Source organism: Quercus suber, unplaced genomic scaffold, assembly GCF_002906115.3.
Source record: "Quercus suber isolate HL8 unplaced genomic scaffold, Cork oak 2.0 scaffold_404, whole genome shotgun sequence".
Classification (NCBI taxonomy): Eukaryota; Viridiplantae; Streptophyta; class Magnoliopsida; order Fagales; family Fagaceae; genus Quercus; species Quercus suber.
The window spans coordinates 360,317-375,159 of record NW_027069855.1 but is presented as its reverse complement, the minus strand read 5'-3'; the positions used below and the strand labels follow the sequence as shown (position 1 = coordinate 375,159).

Sequence of the window (14,843 nt, the reverse complement as noted above, 5' to 3'; positions counted from 1 at the left end):
GAAGATTTGAGTGAGAGAAAAGTGGTTGGGAGATGAAAAGCCTTCGGACAAATCGAGAGAGATCGAGGAATGAGTGAAAAAATTGTGAAAAATCCTTTTATAGACATCTCAGTAAATCTCGACAGCTGAGGTGTCAAGAGGTATCGAGGAATAAGGAGCAGTTTCGAAGCATAGAATCTCGATCGATCGACCAAGTATCGAGAAGGTATCGAGGAGACAGGAACTTTCTTGATCAATCCATCAGGTGTCGAAGAGGTGTCGAGATTGCGATAAGAAAAAGGCCTGAGATGCTCGACAGATAACCAGGTATCGAGGAGGTGTCAAGACAGGTTGAAAAAGCAGTTTTTCGAGAAAAGAAAAACACAGACATGAATGCAATCCATCATGCACCTCAACCAAAGATCCACTCAACATATGAAGCTCTCAAAATCATCTCTCAACAAAAATTTAAGCTCATGGATCCTCAAAAACACACACACACACACACTAAATAAGTCTAACCAATTTTATTTTTCAAAAACAAGTTAAGACAGTTTAGTGAGCATACATTTGCACATGTAAAACCTTTGTGATGGCCAAATCACATTGTACCTGCACATGTATCAAACGTAGCAAAGAATATTGCATGTTGTGTGTGAAAAACATCGCAAGATTGCATATGTGTATACATGTTATGACGATCTGAGATATGAGAAAATAACTTTAACTCACACACAATCATAACTGTTTGATGGGGACCATCACCTTCGAGGTACATCCTATAACTCCCACATTTCCTAGAATACACGCTTGCAACCATATTTAAAACATTTTTGATCTTTTTGCTTTTTATTTTCTTTGCATATTTTCTTTTATTTTAGCATACCATACATGGGCATATAAAAGAGAGAAAATAAATACCTAAGATGTTAAGCATTTGACACCGCATTTTTGCTATGCCTAAGCATACAGGTGTCTTATTATGATTAGCGGACAACAGTGGTGAGATGGTTATTTATGCCTTTTTCTTAGGATTTTCTAGTCCTACTCATCAAAAAGAGTGATATGAGTGTTAAGTTTTAAGAAATAACTTAATCTTACTCATTACAAATAAGAGCCACAAAGCTCACTTGCTTAGTTGTGCATAGATATGCTCATCTAAGTTACAAAAGATACAAAGTTTAGAAACTTTGTTTCAATGGCCATCTAAGGTACACAAGTGCCAAAGTACACAAAACACATACTGTTTTTGTATTTTTCTAATTTTCCAATTTTTTTTTATTTTTATATTAAAAACAAAAGTAAACAAAATTGAAAGTAAACACACAAAAACATGTTAAACAAAACAAAGCATAAAACTAGACTGACTTTACAAAAATGCAAAACACACAAGCAATGCAACAAACAAGAAAAGTAAGAAGGGAAAAGAAAGTGATGAAATCACTTAGAGTCCTTTTTCTTCCACACCTTGGAAGAACCTTTTCTTTGATTGAACCCTTGAACAGACGGTGAGGGGGAAGAATTGAAACAATTCAAGTTCGAAAGAAACATGAGGGCTTTTAGAAGATCTCCAAGAGGAGCAAGAGAGGATTGAAGCTGATTTTGGCTTCTAGATGCTATTATGCCGTTGCTCTATTGAGTGGCTAGCCACTTATAGCAATTAGGTCGAGTATGACTGGCAGCTCCACAATGATGACAGAGATGCTGCTTCTTTTGTTTAGGCTTTTGAGAGTTAGCTTTCTTAGTCCTAGGGTTTTTAGCATCTTTCTTATCTTGATTAGGGGGTGCTTCTAAGATTGATTACCTTGTCTAAGTTCTCACTAGCTAATTCAGTTTTAACATTAGTGTTCTCAATTTCAGTGTTATTAGCAGGAGAAACAAAAACAGTATTACTAGTAGAAGCAGTATTAGAGAAAGAAAGACCATACCCTAAGCTTGTTCGATCCGAAGCAGTTTTCTGATTGCTCAGCATCTCATCAAGCTTTGCACTTGAAGTCCTCTCCAATTGAGCTCTAACTTGAAACAGCTCAGCTTCAAGCTTCTTGGTCTTCTCAGCCAAAAAGTTGTTCTCAAATCTCAGTGCTCCAATAGTTTGATTCGCATCATCAAACTTTGTGGACAACTCTTCACAATCAAGTTCTACATCACTGAGCTTCTTGGTGGCCAGCCTATATAATTTCTCATGCTTCTCAGAGAGCTTGTAAAGCTTCTCATAGGCTGAGTGGATATCATCTTGATCATCCATTTTCTCAAATTTGGACTCCACCAGTTCTTCTTCTTCATCCACTTCTTCAACAATCCCTTCAGTAGGATTGACTGTGGTAGTGAAGGCATTTAAGATTCCGTCATCCTCATTGTCGGAATCATCTTCGGGCTCAGTGTCACTCAAGGTTGCAACAAGTGCCTTATTCTTCCCAATGCTCTTGAGATATGTTGGGCATTCATACTTCATGTGACCGAATCCATGACCTTCGAAGCACTTTGGTCCAGCCGGAACAGTGTACTAACCGCCATCCTTAGTGTCCTTCTTTCCTTTGTCTTGGTTCTTAAACTGAGAAGAACTGGATTGTCTGCGATCCTTGTCGAAGTTCCTCCCATTGGCATTCTTTATAAACTTCTTAAACTGTCTTGTAATGTAGGACTTCATCTTAGAATCTTCATCATCGGAGGACTCATCTGTATCATTGCTCTTTGCCTTCAAGGCCATACTCTTGCCTTTACTAGTTTTGCCAATCCTAGATAGTCTTAGCTAGTAGGTCTGCAAGTTTCCAACCAGCTCAGTCAAAGGAATTTTGTCAATATCCTTTAATTCTTCTATTGCGGTAATCTTGGCATGAAATCTCTCAGGTAGAGATCTGAGCACCTTCCTTACAACCTTAGGTTCAGGGATGGTTTCCCCAAAATTGAAGGCTGAGTTCACTATGTCCTTTAGCTTGGCATAGAACTCATCAAACGACTCATCCGCCTCCATCTTAATTTCTTCAAAGCCTGTAGTGAGCCTCTGAAACTTTGAATCTTTGACAGCCTTTGTTCCTTCATAGGTTGTTTGGAGGATGATCCAAGCCTCTTTAGCAGTTTTAGCTGAGGATATCTTCTTGAACTCTTCATTGGTGACTGCGCTAAATAGAGCATTTAGCGCTCTGCTGTTGAAGTTAGCCGCCTTGATCTTTGCGTCATCCCAATCGGCCGGTTCTTCTTTTGGCTTGGTCCAGCCAATCTCTACAGCTTGCCACATTTTCTCATCTAAAGACTGCAAGAAAGCTCTCATGCGTACTTTCTAGTATGCATAGTTAATGCCATCAAATAAAGGAGGTATAATTAATGACTGTCCTCTATCCATGACGAGCAGGGGTCAATGGATCAACACAGTAAAGATTAAACCTAATCAGAGTGTGCCTGCTCTGATACCACTTAATAGGCCACAATCTGAATGACCCATTGTGATTAAACCAATTAATTAATTAGCCAAGTTATTAATTAATCAATTTAGCATGCAAATATGTGGAAGCACAAACAAATCACCAAATAACTAAATATGCAGTGGAAATTAAATGACACGGTGATTTGTTTACGAATGGGGAAAAACCTCGCGGCAAAAACCCACCGGGTGATTTTCAGGTCACCACTTTCGAAACTCCACTATTATCAAATCAAGCGGTTACAAGTAAAGGAATCCCAAGTATCTTACCAACCTACAGTTGAACCCTTACCCTAATACCCAATTGGACTTGATCTGTAGCGACAGTTCCCACCTTTGATGCACGGCTCCCAAGTACGTGACTAACCAATGCGCAGATCCTAGTACGCGACTTTAAAACACCAACTTAAAGAAGAAAGGTTGGCTGCAAAGTTCTTCAGTTCATCTTACACGATGAAGATCAGGAAGATGCTTGGTCACAAAACCCTATGGTGCAAATACACAGCAACTTCTTTAGAGAAGATGAACTAGATTAAGAACTTCGTCTTTTGATCACAATTTGCTTGAACAGAGATTGCTCAATGCTTTTGCAACTTGTGTCACACTTGACGGCTCTAAAAACAATCCTTTTATATGTTTAGGGTTTGGAGAAAAGAAAGCCCAAAAGCATATTCACGGATCCCAAGAAAATCAGATCAGAAAATCTGAAATTTTAAATCTCGATAGATAGCAGGTGTCGAGGTAGCTATCGAGCAGGTGTCGAGCTTTAATGAAATTGCACTTCAGCTTGCTTTTTCTTGGACAGACTTGATGACTTCAACACTTGACCTTGAAACCTTGTTTCTTGAAATATTAAAAACACCTAGAACTACCCAATTACAAGTAGAGTGTGTTTTGTTAAAAGATTAACCAATTTACATAAATAAGTGACATATGTTCTTAACAAGTGAAAACACATATGTCCTAACAATTTGTATAAAAAAAAAAAGTTGCATTATATATGTATGACCAATATATTGCTAGATTCATGTTGATTGGAGGTTTTGGTCATGGAATTAATTTTGTATTATTAGAGATTAGTATTTGGAATAAAAAGATGAAATTTTTTTGTAGAAATTTTTTTGAAACATAATTTCTCCCATACTCGGTTGGCTAATTTGTACATTTCCAAGTCAATCAAACACATTTTGCATGTAATTCTTCATTTCCATAGGGGTAAGGGCATTCACGATCCCAATGACCCACTCCATTTTTCTTGCATGCTTGGTGTTGGGTTAAGATAGGTTGACCCCAGTTAATTAATTTAATTATCCAAGTTGATTAATTAGGTTAATTTGCATGCAAATTGTTGAGGCACCAAAAAATCACCAAATAAACTAAATGCAGTAGAAATTAAATTAACATGATGATTTGTTGACAAATGGGAAAAACCTTTCACAAGGTAAAAAATCTCATTGAGTGAATTTAAGGTTATCACTCCCAAAAATCCATTAATCAATAATCAAGCAGTTACAAGTATAATGTATCTTACCACTACCCTAGCCTATCCCAAAATACCAACCTACAGTTGAACCTTTGCTCCAGTTCCCAATTGGACTTGATCTTGTAGTAGCCTTCTTTCCTTTGATGCACAAATCTCCAATCTGTGACTAACCCTTTACATGGATCCCAATACATGACTAACTCCACAGCAATCTTTTGATTGTTGTAGTTGATTTGCAATAGCTTCACATAGAAACACCAATGAAATCTTCAATGTTGGTACTTGAGAATTTGCTTGGTTACAGAACCCAAAGGCGTACAAGAAATGCAGTAAGAACTCTTTTGTTTGGTGATATAGAGAAAACTTGGTTACAACATCCTAGCTACATAAAATTGAATCTCTCTCTCTTTTTCTAAAAAACCCTACTAATATATGGCTTATGATGTCCTTTAAATACCAGTTCAAATGGATCTCAATTCAAGCTTCAAATGAATAAGTTACAGGCTTCTTTGCATTGCTGATTTTTGTTGATCCTCAAAGCCCAATAGACTGAGATGCTATTGAGCTTCTATCAAGAAAAAAATCTCGATAGATCGAGCTTGTGTTGAGCTTCTATCGAGGAGGCAGTAAGTTTCTAGCTTGCTGAAAATGTGTTTTCCTTAAGCTTTTCTTGAGCAAACTTTGTGTCTTCAAGTACATTTTCAATTACAACTTTAAGACACATCAAAACTCTCAATAAAAGACACATAATTTGGCATGGTTGACAATACCAAAACACATGACCTTAACACTTGGTTTTTTGGGATGTGAAATGTGTTTGTTCCAAAAGTTGTATGTCAAAGGATTTGTCGATAGTTTTGTAGCAATTGTTTTCCATCGGGTTGGTTTAGAATTAACAATAGTAGTTGTATTTCCTCAACATTTGATTCACATAACAGCGCAATTGTGAGTCCATATTTTGCATTTTTGTCTCCTTCTATGTTGGCTTGAAGAAGGATTTCTTTTCTCACTTTAGTTTGATCTTGTACAAAATATTTGTAAACTCCAACCCAAAATAGTGCTTGTTTGTTTCCAATCCAAAAGCATTGATGAATGAGTTTTTCTTTATCCTTTTGAAGGAATAAAGCATTTTGGAGCAGTCCAGTCAGATTGATGTGGTGAAGAACTTTTTTTTTTTGGTTACTCGATTGAATCGCTTGTAGCTGTTTTTTAAGAACAGAAACACATATTAAGAAATGAATGTGCTAAAAAGAAATCAACTAGTAACAAAACATGACAATAATTGTGATTAGTAGAGAAAAAGTGGAGAGTTCATGTGAAAGTAAAAGACATCAGTTGTGAATTTAAATTTGTGTACCTCATTTTGATATTGCCTGAAAATTCTGGTGATTGTCTTCCAACATTGGAAAATATTTCGAGCAATAATTATATAGGCAATTCATGTTGTACACTCATTTTTGTGATTGTGTAGAGTATTTTTATGATATTTTTGGTTTGCATTTTTTGAAGTTGTTTAGGATTGTAATTTCTAGTGTTTTGCTTGTTTTATGAATGAGTGATTTTTTAAGTTATTAGCAATATTATTATTATTATTTTTTTGTAAATAGAAACCTTTCATATACCCTCCACTATAAAGCTTAAATCTTATTGTGTTTAATATATATTTCAATTGTAACTTACGTTTAATGTTCTTCTCCATTAAGTGTTCATTATTGAGATGTCTTAATTTGAATTGATTTGTACTGCATAATTTTGATCTGCCAACCTAGCCATGTCTTAATCAATATTATAGGGTTTTCATGAGAAATCACATATCCATGTATCTAAATGACCAGCATATGATGCGGATGGCAAATAAATTAACATGTATCTGTTACTTTCATTAATGGTAAAATAACAGTTGTAGAGCAACTGAATAGTTCTATATCTTTTGCATAACAGAATAGTAAATTTTAGATTGAACATGGAACCTATTCAATAAATGGCCGTGACTTTATCTTCACAATCTTGTGCCATATAGCCACAACCTTGCTTTTTTGTTCTTTAAAGCAGTGTAGAGAAGGTGAGAAGTAAATATGACTCCAAGTTGATTCATTTTCTTGATTGGTGTTAACTTGAAAGGCTCTTGAATAAAGAGAACAACAATCAGTATGACAAAAGTTCACCTGCAAGATGACAATGCAAGCATTGAATATTGCAAGAAGAAACCAAAAGAGAGCCCTCCAAACACAAACCCTGCATAAGTTGTATCGATATATGAATAATTTATTAACAATTTTGAAATAATTGTGGGTTTCAGTTAGCTCAACTGGTAAAACTTTTAATAGTATAATAAGAGATCTGGGTTTAATCCTTGCCTACACCAAAAACCAATTGGTGTCTTGGTTTGATGATAAAGAGCTATTATCAAAAACGGATGTCATAGGTTGAAAGTCACAAAAAAAATTGAAATAATTTATTAATAGGAAAAATAGAAAGTTTGTAACCATGAAAATATAGGGTTTCACAAAGGGTTTAGGTTGAAAAGACTTTGGGTTTGTGCTTTATGGTGATATTAAATTAATAAGAAGTGGACTTTATGGTGGAGATAGGGCAGAGATTTATTTTATATTTATTAGTATTTTAAAATTGATAAAAAAAACTATTTTAAAATTGTTGGACAAATACAAAAAAGATTATGGATATGACATGGCCGCTAACGTGGCTCAACATAAGCGTAGCATTAATAATTTATTAATAGGAAAAACAAAAAGTTTCTAACCGTGAAAACAAAGGATTTCACAAAGGGTTTAGGTTGAAAAGACTTTGGGTATAAACTTTATGGTGGAATTAAATTAATAAGAAGTGTGTTTTATGGTGGAGATAGGGTTGGGATTTATTATATATTTATTAGTATTTTAAAATTGATAAAAACTATTTTAAAATTGTTGGAAAAATACAAAAAAAGATTATGAAAATGGCATGGCTGCTGACGAGGCTCAATGTAAGCATAGCAACATTAAATGCTACGCTTCAACTTTTAGTAATATATAGATTTTAAAATTGATAAAAACTATTTTAAAATTGCTGGACAAATACAAAAAAGATTATGGAAATGACATGGTTGCTGACATGACTCAACGTTAACGTAGTAACATTAAATGCTACGCTTTAACTTTTAGTAATAATATAGATTTTAAAATTGATAAAAACTATTTTAAAATTGTTAGACAAATACAAAAAAAAAAAAAAGATAATGGAAATAACATGATTGCTGACGTGGCTCAACGTTAGTGTAGCAACATTAAATGCTATGCTTCAGCTTTTAATAATATATAGATATAGATATAGATTGATAAAGAGTTATTTTAAAATTGCTGGACAAATATAAAAAAGATAATGAAAATGATATGGCTGCTGACGTGGTTCAACATAAACGTAGCATTAATAATTTATTAATAGGAATATTTTAAAATTGTTGGACAAATACAAAAAAAAAAATGATAGAAATGACATGGTTGCTGACGTGGCTCAATGTAAGTGTAGCATTAAGAATTTATTAATAGGAAAAATAGAAAGTTTGTAACCGTGAAAACAAAGGGTTTCACAAAGGGTTTAGGTTGAAAAGACTTTGGGTTTGAGTTTTACTGTGGAATTAAATTAATAAGAAGTGGGATTTATGGTGGAGATAGGGTTGGGATTTATTATATATTTATTAGTATTTTAAAATTGATAAAAACTATTTTAAAATTGTTGGACAAATACGAAAAAGATGATGGAAATGGCATGATTGCTAACGTGGCTCATCATAAGCGTAGCAACATTAGGTTGAAAAGGCTTTGGGTTTAAGCTTTATGGTGGAATTAAATTAATAAGAAGTGGGTTTGATGGTGTAGATAGGGTTGGGATTTATTATATATTTATTAGTATTTTAAAATTGATAAAAATTATTTTAAAATTGTTGGAAAAATACAAAAAAAGATTATGGAAATAGCATGGTTGCTGACGAGGCTCAATGTAAGCATAACAACATTAAATGCTATGCTTCAGCTTTTAGTAATATATAGATTTTAAAATTGATAAAAACTATTTTAAAATTGCTGGACAAATACAAAAAAGATTATGAAAATGACATGGTTGTTGACGTGGCTCAACGTTAGCGTAGTAACATTAAATGCTAAGCTTTAACTTTTAGTAATATATAGATTTTAAAATTGATAAAAATTATTTTAAAATTGTTGGACAAATACAAAAAAAGATGATGAAAATGACATGGCTGCTGACGTTGCTCAACGTTAGCGTAGCAACATTAAATGCTACGCTTCAGTTTTTAGTGATATATAGATATAGATATAGATTGATAAAGAATTATTTTAAAATTGTTGGACAAATACCACCAAAAAAAACTGATAAAGATGATGAAAATGATACGGCTACTGACGTGGTTCAACATAAACGTAGCATTAATAATTTATTAATAGGAATATTTTAAATTTGATAAAAAATATTTTAAAATTGTTGGACAAATACAAAAAAAAAAAAAAAAATTGATGGAAATGACATGGTTGCTGACGTGGCTCAATGTAAGTGTAGCATTAATAATTTATTAATAGGAAAAATAGAAAGTTTGTAACTGTGAAAACAAAGGGTTTCACAAAGGGTTTAGGTTGAAAAGACTTTTGGTTTGAGCTTTATTGTGGAATTAAATTAATAAGAAGTGGGATTTATGGTGGAGATAGGGTTGAGATTTATTATATATTTATTAGTATTTTAGAATTGATAAAAAATTATTTTAAAATTGTTGGACAAATACAAAAAAGATGATGGAAATGGCATGACTATTACCGTGGCTCAACATAAGCATAACAACATTAAATGCTATATTTCAGTTTTTAGTAATATATAGATTTTAAAATTGATAAAAACTATTTTAAAATTGTTGGACAAATACAAAAAAGATTATGAAAATGACATGGCTACTGACGCGGCTTAACGTAAGCATTGCAACATTAAATCCTACTCTTCAGCTTTTAATAATATATAACTATAGATTGATAAAGAACAATTTTAAAATTGTTGGACAAATGCTAAAAAGATGATGAAAATGACATGGCTATTGACGTGGCTCTACGTGAGTGTAGCATTAATAATTTATTAATAGGAATATTTTAAAATTGATAAAACTATTTTATAATTGTTGGACAAATACAAAAAAGATTATGGAAATGGCATAACTGTTGACATGGCTTAATGTAAGCGTAACAATATTAAATACTACGCTTCAATTTTTAATAATATATAGATATAAATTTTAAAATTGATAAAAACTATTTTAAAATTATTGGACAAATACAAAAAAGACGATGGAAATGACATGGTTGTTAACGTGGCTCTACGTGAGTGTAGCAATATTAAATGTTACGCTTTAGCTTTTAGTAATATATAGATATAAATTAGTATTTTAAAATTGATAAAATCTATTTTATAATTGTTTGACAAATAAAAAAAAGACGATGGAAATGGCATGACTGCTGATGTTGCTCAATTTAAGCGCAGCAACATTAAATACTACAATTCAGCTTTTAATAATTTATAGATTTTAAAATTGATAAAAACCATTTTAAAATTATTGGACAAATACAAAAAAAAAAAAAAAAAAAAAATATTGATAGAAATGACATAGCTGCTAAAATGGCTCGTGAGCGTAGTAACATTAAATGCTACGCTTAATATATAGATATAGATGTATATCAGATTTGTTCTCAAATTGTGGACATGAAGTTCTCAACTTTTCGTATTTTGTGTTTTCTTGTGGGTGCTAAAATGGAAAATTATGTTAAACAAAACCAATCCTATTCTGCTCATATATATTCTTCGGAAGTTCGGCTGATTCATCAGGCTTTCATTTAAATGAAGATACTACATTTATGACACTTGTACGATTTAAAAGGCACATCCTACGTTACACAAGCAATGATGTACAGAAAGAACCAAAATTTACAATAAATCAATCACCTCTACCTTCATAAGGTAGAGCCGTAGAGGTGATTGACTTATTAGGAGTTACTTCGTGTGCACCATCATTAGTTGGCTGCCAAATGCCAACAAGAAGCCGAGGCGAGGTTGCAACTTGAGATCTGTGGTTTCTTTCATTTAAAAAGACATCATGCGAGCACTGGTTTTTTGAGAAACCATCCTTTGTCCCTCCTCTTATGGTGACTGGGACACAAAGAAACTGCCAAGAGACTGTACGAACATGGTCACCTAGGATAGAAAGAAATTTCGGAGATAGTAGCAATCGAAGTAGGATATCCTGCTCTAAGAGGGTAACATGGGTCTTCACAAATGTCAGTCAGTTCCATCGTTCTTTCATCTATAAAAGGAGGATTTGTAGGTGCAGGGAGTTCATAATCCTTATTTGTTAACATTTGTAGTGCCTTTGACATTGTTGGTCGTAATGACTGAATCTCTTGGGTGCACAGAAGTCCGATATGCAGCACTCTTAAAATCTCATTCTTAACATTTACGTTGTAATGATTATACAACATTAGATTTGGATCATATAATTGTTCAACTGTCCCTGATCGAAAATGCTTCCATGTCTGTTTTGTCCAAAAAAGAAAACATATTACAGGTGAGAAAAGGATAGAAGAGCTCAGTTAATTAATCTTTCTTGTCAGAAAAATTGGAGTATAAGAGAATTATTTTTAGAAGATGAAGTTTTAAAGCTTACAATTGTGATTAGGCTGTCAGTGTATTCTGAGGTTTTGCTCCTGTTGTTCAGTCTTCCCGTAACAATCTCTAACAAAAGCACTCCAAAGCTGTAGACATCGGCCTTTTCTGTTAACTGACCATGGGCTAGGTATTCTGGAGCCATATATCCTCTATATAGACATAAATAAATTAGTATTGTTCTGAACACGGGAATTTAAACTTCTAAAATTATTATCTCTTATCACTAATATTTGTTCTTATACAACAACAACAACCAAATCATAGTCACAAATTTTTTAGTGTTAGCTATGGATCCTCCATAGAGTGGTCATGTTCAATCACATGTTCTTATATTGGGCTTTAATATTAGTTACAAAATTTTCAAGATGTGGATTTACAGAAATTTGATATTTAAAACCCTTCAATGATTCAAACAATCAATAAAGAAATGTGATACTTACAGCGTTCCGGCAATGGCAGTGCTGATGTGACTCTGATCTTCTTCGAAAGATCTAGCTAACCCAAAATCGGCAATTTTAGCACAAAGTCTTGAGTCCAACAAGATGTTACTAGCTTTTATATCTCTATGAATGATTCTGTTCTTGGAGTTCTCATGAAGGTACACCAAACCTTCTGCTGTCCCCACAATAATCTCATATCTTTTCTCCCAGTTCAGTGCTTTACCTCTGTTTGCATCTGTCATTTAAAAAAAAAAAAAACAATAGAGTAAACAAATTGTTAGTATGTGTTATCATCTTTTATCTGACTAGTAACTTAATGAGACATGACTATAAGTAGTAGCCCATAGCTATGGATTTTTACTTTTTATGGTGCCTTATTGCTAAGACCCATCTTCTTCATCTTTTTCATATGTATTCACCATTAATCCAAGGACAAGTGTGCATGCTAATGTCTACTCCAAACCATCAGACCACGCATTCCCAACCAATTTTTCTAGAATCTTAGCTACTCATTTTTCACACATGAATGTAAAACTTCAATAATTACCAAAGACGAATCGATCAAGGCTTTTGTTAGGCAGGAATTCATAGACAAGTAGGCTTTCAGGTCCAGAACAACTGCATCCTAATAACCTGACCAGATTTTTGTGTTCCACGCTGCTTATAATGTTAACTTCATTGTAGAAATCCCCTGCTCTATGCCTATTGTTAAAGAAAAGCCTCTTGACAGCAATCTCCCTTCCATCAGGCAAAACTCCCTGTGACACAGAAAACTGATAAATCTCTGACAAAATTTGATACAGTGGATTTGGTTAGGGAAATTTATGAGGGCATGAGAAAGAAGAAAAACTACCTTATAAACTGTTCCAAATCCTCCTTGCCCAAGTTTGTTGGCATCGTCAAAAGATCCTGTAGCCTTCTCAAGTGTGGAATACTTGAAGTTCAGGCTACTGTCATTAAGTGTTTTCACCAGCCTTTCTGTATCATTTGAACCTAGGGAGCCAGAATTGAATAGTAATGAGGAACTAGGGTAGCAATTTGTAATCAAAGGGGGCAATCAATCATGCATTATATAGCAGATTGAGCTGCCAAAATTTTTTTCCTTCTTTTTAAAAGTATATTTAACACATTTGGAGGCTTTGTGAAGTACAAGTATCTAGATTCCTACAACTTTGGTTTGATATAATATTGAGATTATATATTGCACCATGACTGCCACATCTTTCCAGAAAAAGCTTTTTACCTTTTCGTTTCTTTTGTATATATCTGTGCTTCCAGATATAAAATCCAATTGCTACTCCAACTACCAGCAGAACCACCGAACTGGCAACTGAAACTGCTATCACTATGTTTGTACCTGCAAAAATCATCAATCGAAACTCATAATCAGGTCAAATTTACTATCATATAAAGGTCCCTAAACCTACAAGTTGGGTCACCAAACATAATGATACGCGTTTGACCAACTCCTAGTTCATTTACCTTTTGAATTTCCATTTCCCGATTTCTTGTTGAGGAAATCTTTGTCTGAGTACCTCATGAAGCAGCCAGTGTTCAATGCTCGCCCCTCCGACCAAGGCAAGCATTCCAATATTGAAGCAGATGCATTCTCTAAACATGCTTTGCAGGAGTTTGCATTTAAAGTCCTCCAACAATTAGCCAGCACATAAACTGCCTCATTCACTGCCCCAGGTACAGTCTCCCGAGCTGTTGCATAGCCATTTTGGTTTGGTGCTGCCAGAACTGCACTGCTCACAGCCTGTCTAACTGATTCTTCATACGTTGAGTTCTTCCTAGTTGTACTCCCACATATGGCCCTGTCACCAGGTCCAGTATACTCCTGAAAGAAGCTATAATTGGCCGACCTCATGAAGCAACCATCGAGGTAAATACGACCTGAAGTGAAAAGAAAGCACTGGGGAAGAACTGTGCTAATCTCAGCATAGCATAATACACAATCAGATAAAGAGAGATCCCCATAGCACTGGGCAAGGCCATAGATAGTATCAGGGCCTGAACCTGAAACTGCTAATCCAAAACCTGAAACTCCCATTTGGTTGCTGATGTTTTTCATTGTAGCAACAGAATTATGAACAAAAACTTGGACATTGTGCTCCTGTTGGTTGCCACATGTTATTTTTACTATTTGAGATCTTGGATCTCCCATTGCTGTTTCTAGGATTAATAAAGTCTTGGTAACAAGGAAGATAAGATATAGGGAAGGGACAAACGGGAATTCTTTCTTCATTTTTGGTATGAATTAGTACTTGTATTTCTGTATCTGATATTAATTGTAAGGCTGTTGAACAATGAGTTTCAGTACTATCTGTGGCAAGAAGAAATACAAAGTTGTTGGATACCTATAAAGAAGAAGAGAACAGGTAAGAAAATTTGTTGAGAATAAAGAATGACAATTACAGATGACAATTCAAACAAGAAACCATTTATAATCCTCATTATAATGTATTTAAATGCTTGNTTCAACAAAGTCATGATTAGTCATGTAGGTTTAATAATTTGTATATGGTGCTATATATGCTTAGAATTTTAGGAAGATGGCAACGGAACTTGTAATATTGTTGCTTGTTATTGTTTTAATGCTCGGGGTTTTTTTTTTTTTTTAGTTCAACCATATTAGTTTGATTGAAATAACCCCTCAACCCCACCCATGCACACCCCTAGTATTTTGACTTCCTGGTAACTATAATCTCATGGTAGATAAGATCCACACATGTGAAATTCACACATACTTTGAAAAAAATGTTTCAATCTCACGAGATTGTTAAAATTACTTTTTTGGGAAAATTGT

At 34.0% G+C, this 14,843-nt stretch overlaps 1 protein-coding gene across 1 annotated transcript; it reads right to left on the bottom strand.

Annotated features, from left to right (window-relative positions):
• Positions 1-10,773: 10,773 nt before the first annotated feature.
• On the bottom strand, positions 10,774-14,508 carry LOC112024254 (cysteine-rich receptor-like protein kinase 2). The gene is made up of 7 exons (XM_024056896.2): positions 13,517-14,508; positions 13,278-13,391; positions 12,888-13,027; positions 12,582-12,792; positions 12,035-12,269; positions 11,593-11,743; positions 10,774-11,461 (listed from the first exon to the last, which is right to left on the bottom strand). Exons 1-7 carry the CDS (start codon positions 14,280-14,282, stop codon positions 11,120-11,122), a joined length of 1,959 nt encoding a protein of 652 aa, XP_023912664.2. The 5' UTR covers positions 14,283-14,508; the 3' UTR covers positions 10,774-11,119.
• Between the last annotated feature and the right edge of the window lie 335 nt (positions 14,509-14,843).

Bases quoted from the DNA above. Each gene is read 5' to 3' on its own strand.
- LOC112024254 (XM_024056896.2), bottom strand. From the start codon at position 14,282: ATGAAGAAAGAATTCCCGTTTGTCCCTTCCCTATATCTTATCTTCCTT. The intron at 12,793-12,887 runs GTAGTTTTTCTT...TCTGTGTCACAG, and splicing joins GATTTGGAACAGTTTATAAG to GGAGTTTTGCCTGATGGAAG. The intron at 12,270-12,581 runs GTAATTATTGAA...TTTAAATGACAG, and splicing joins CCTTGATCGATTCGTCTTTG to ATGCAAACAGAGGTAAAGCA.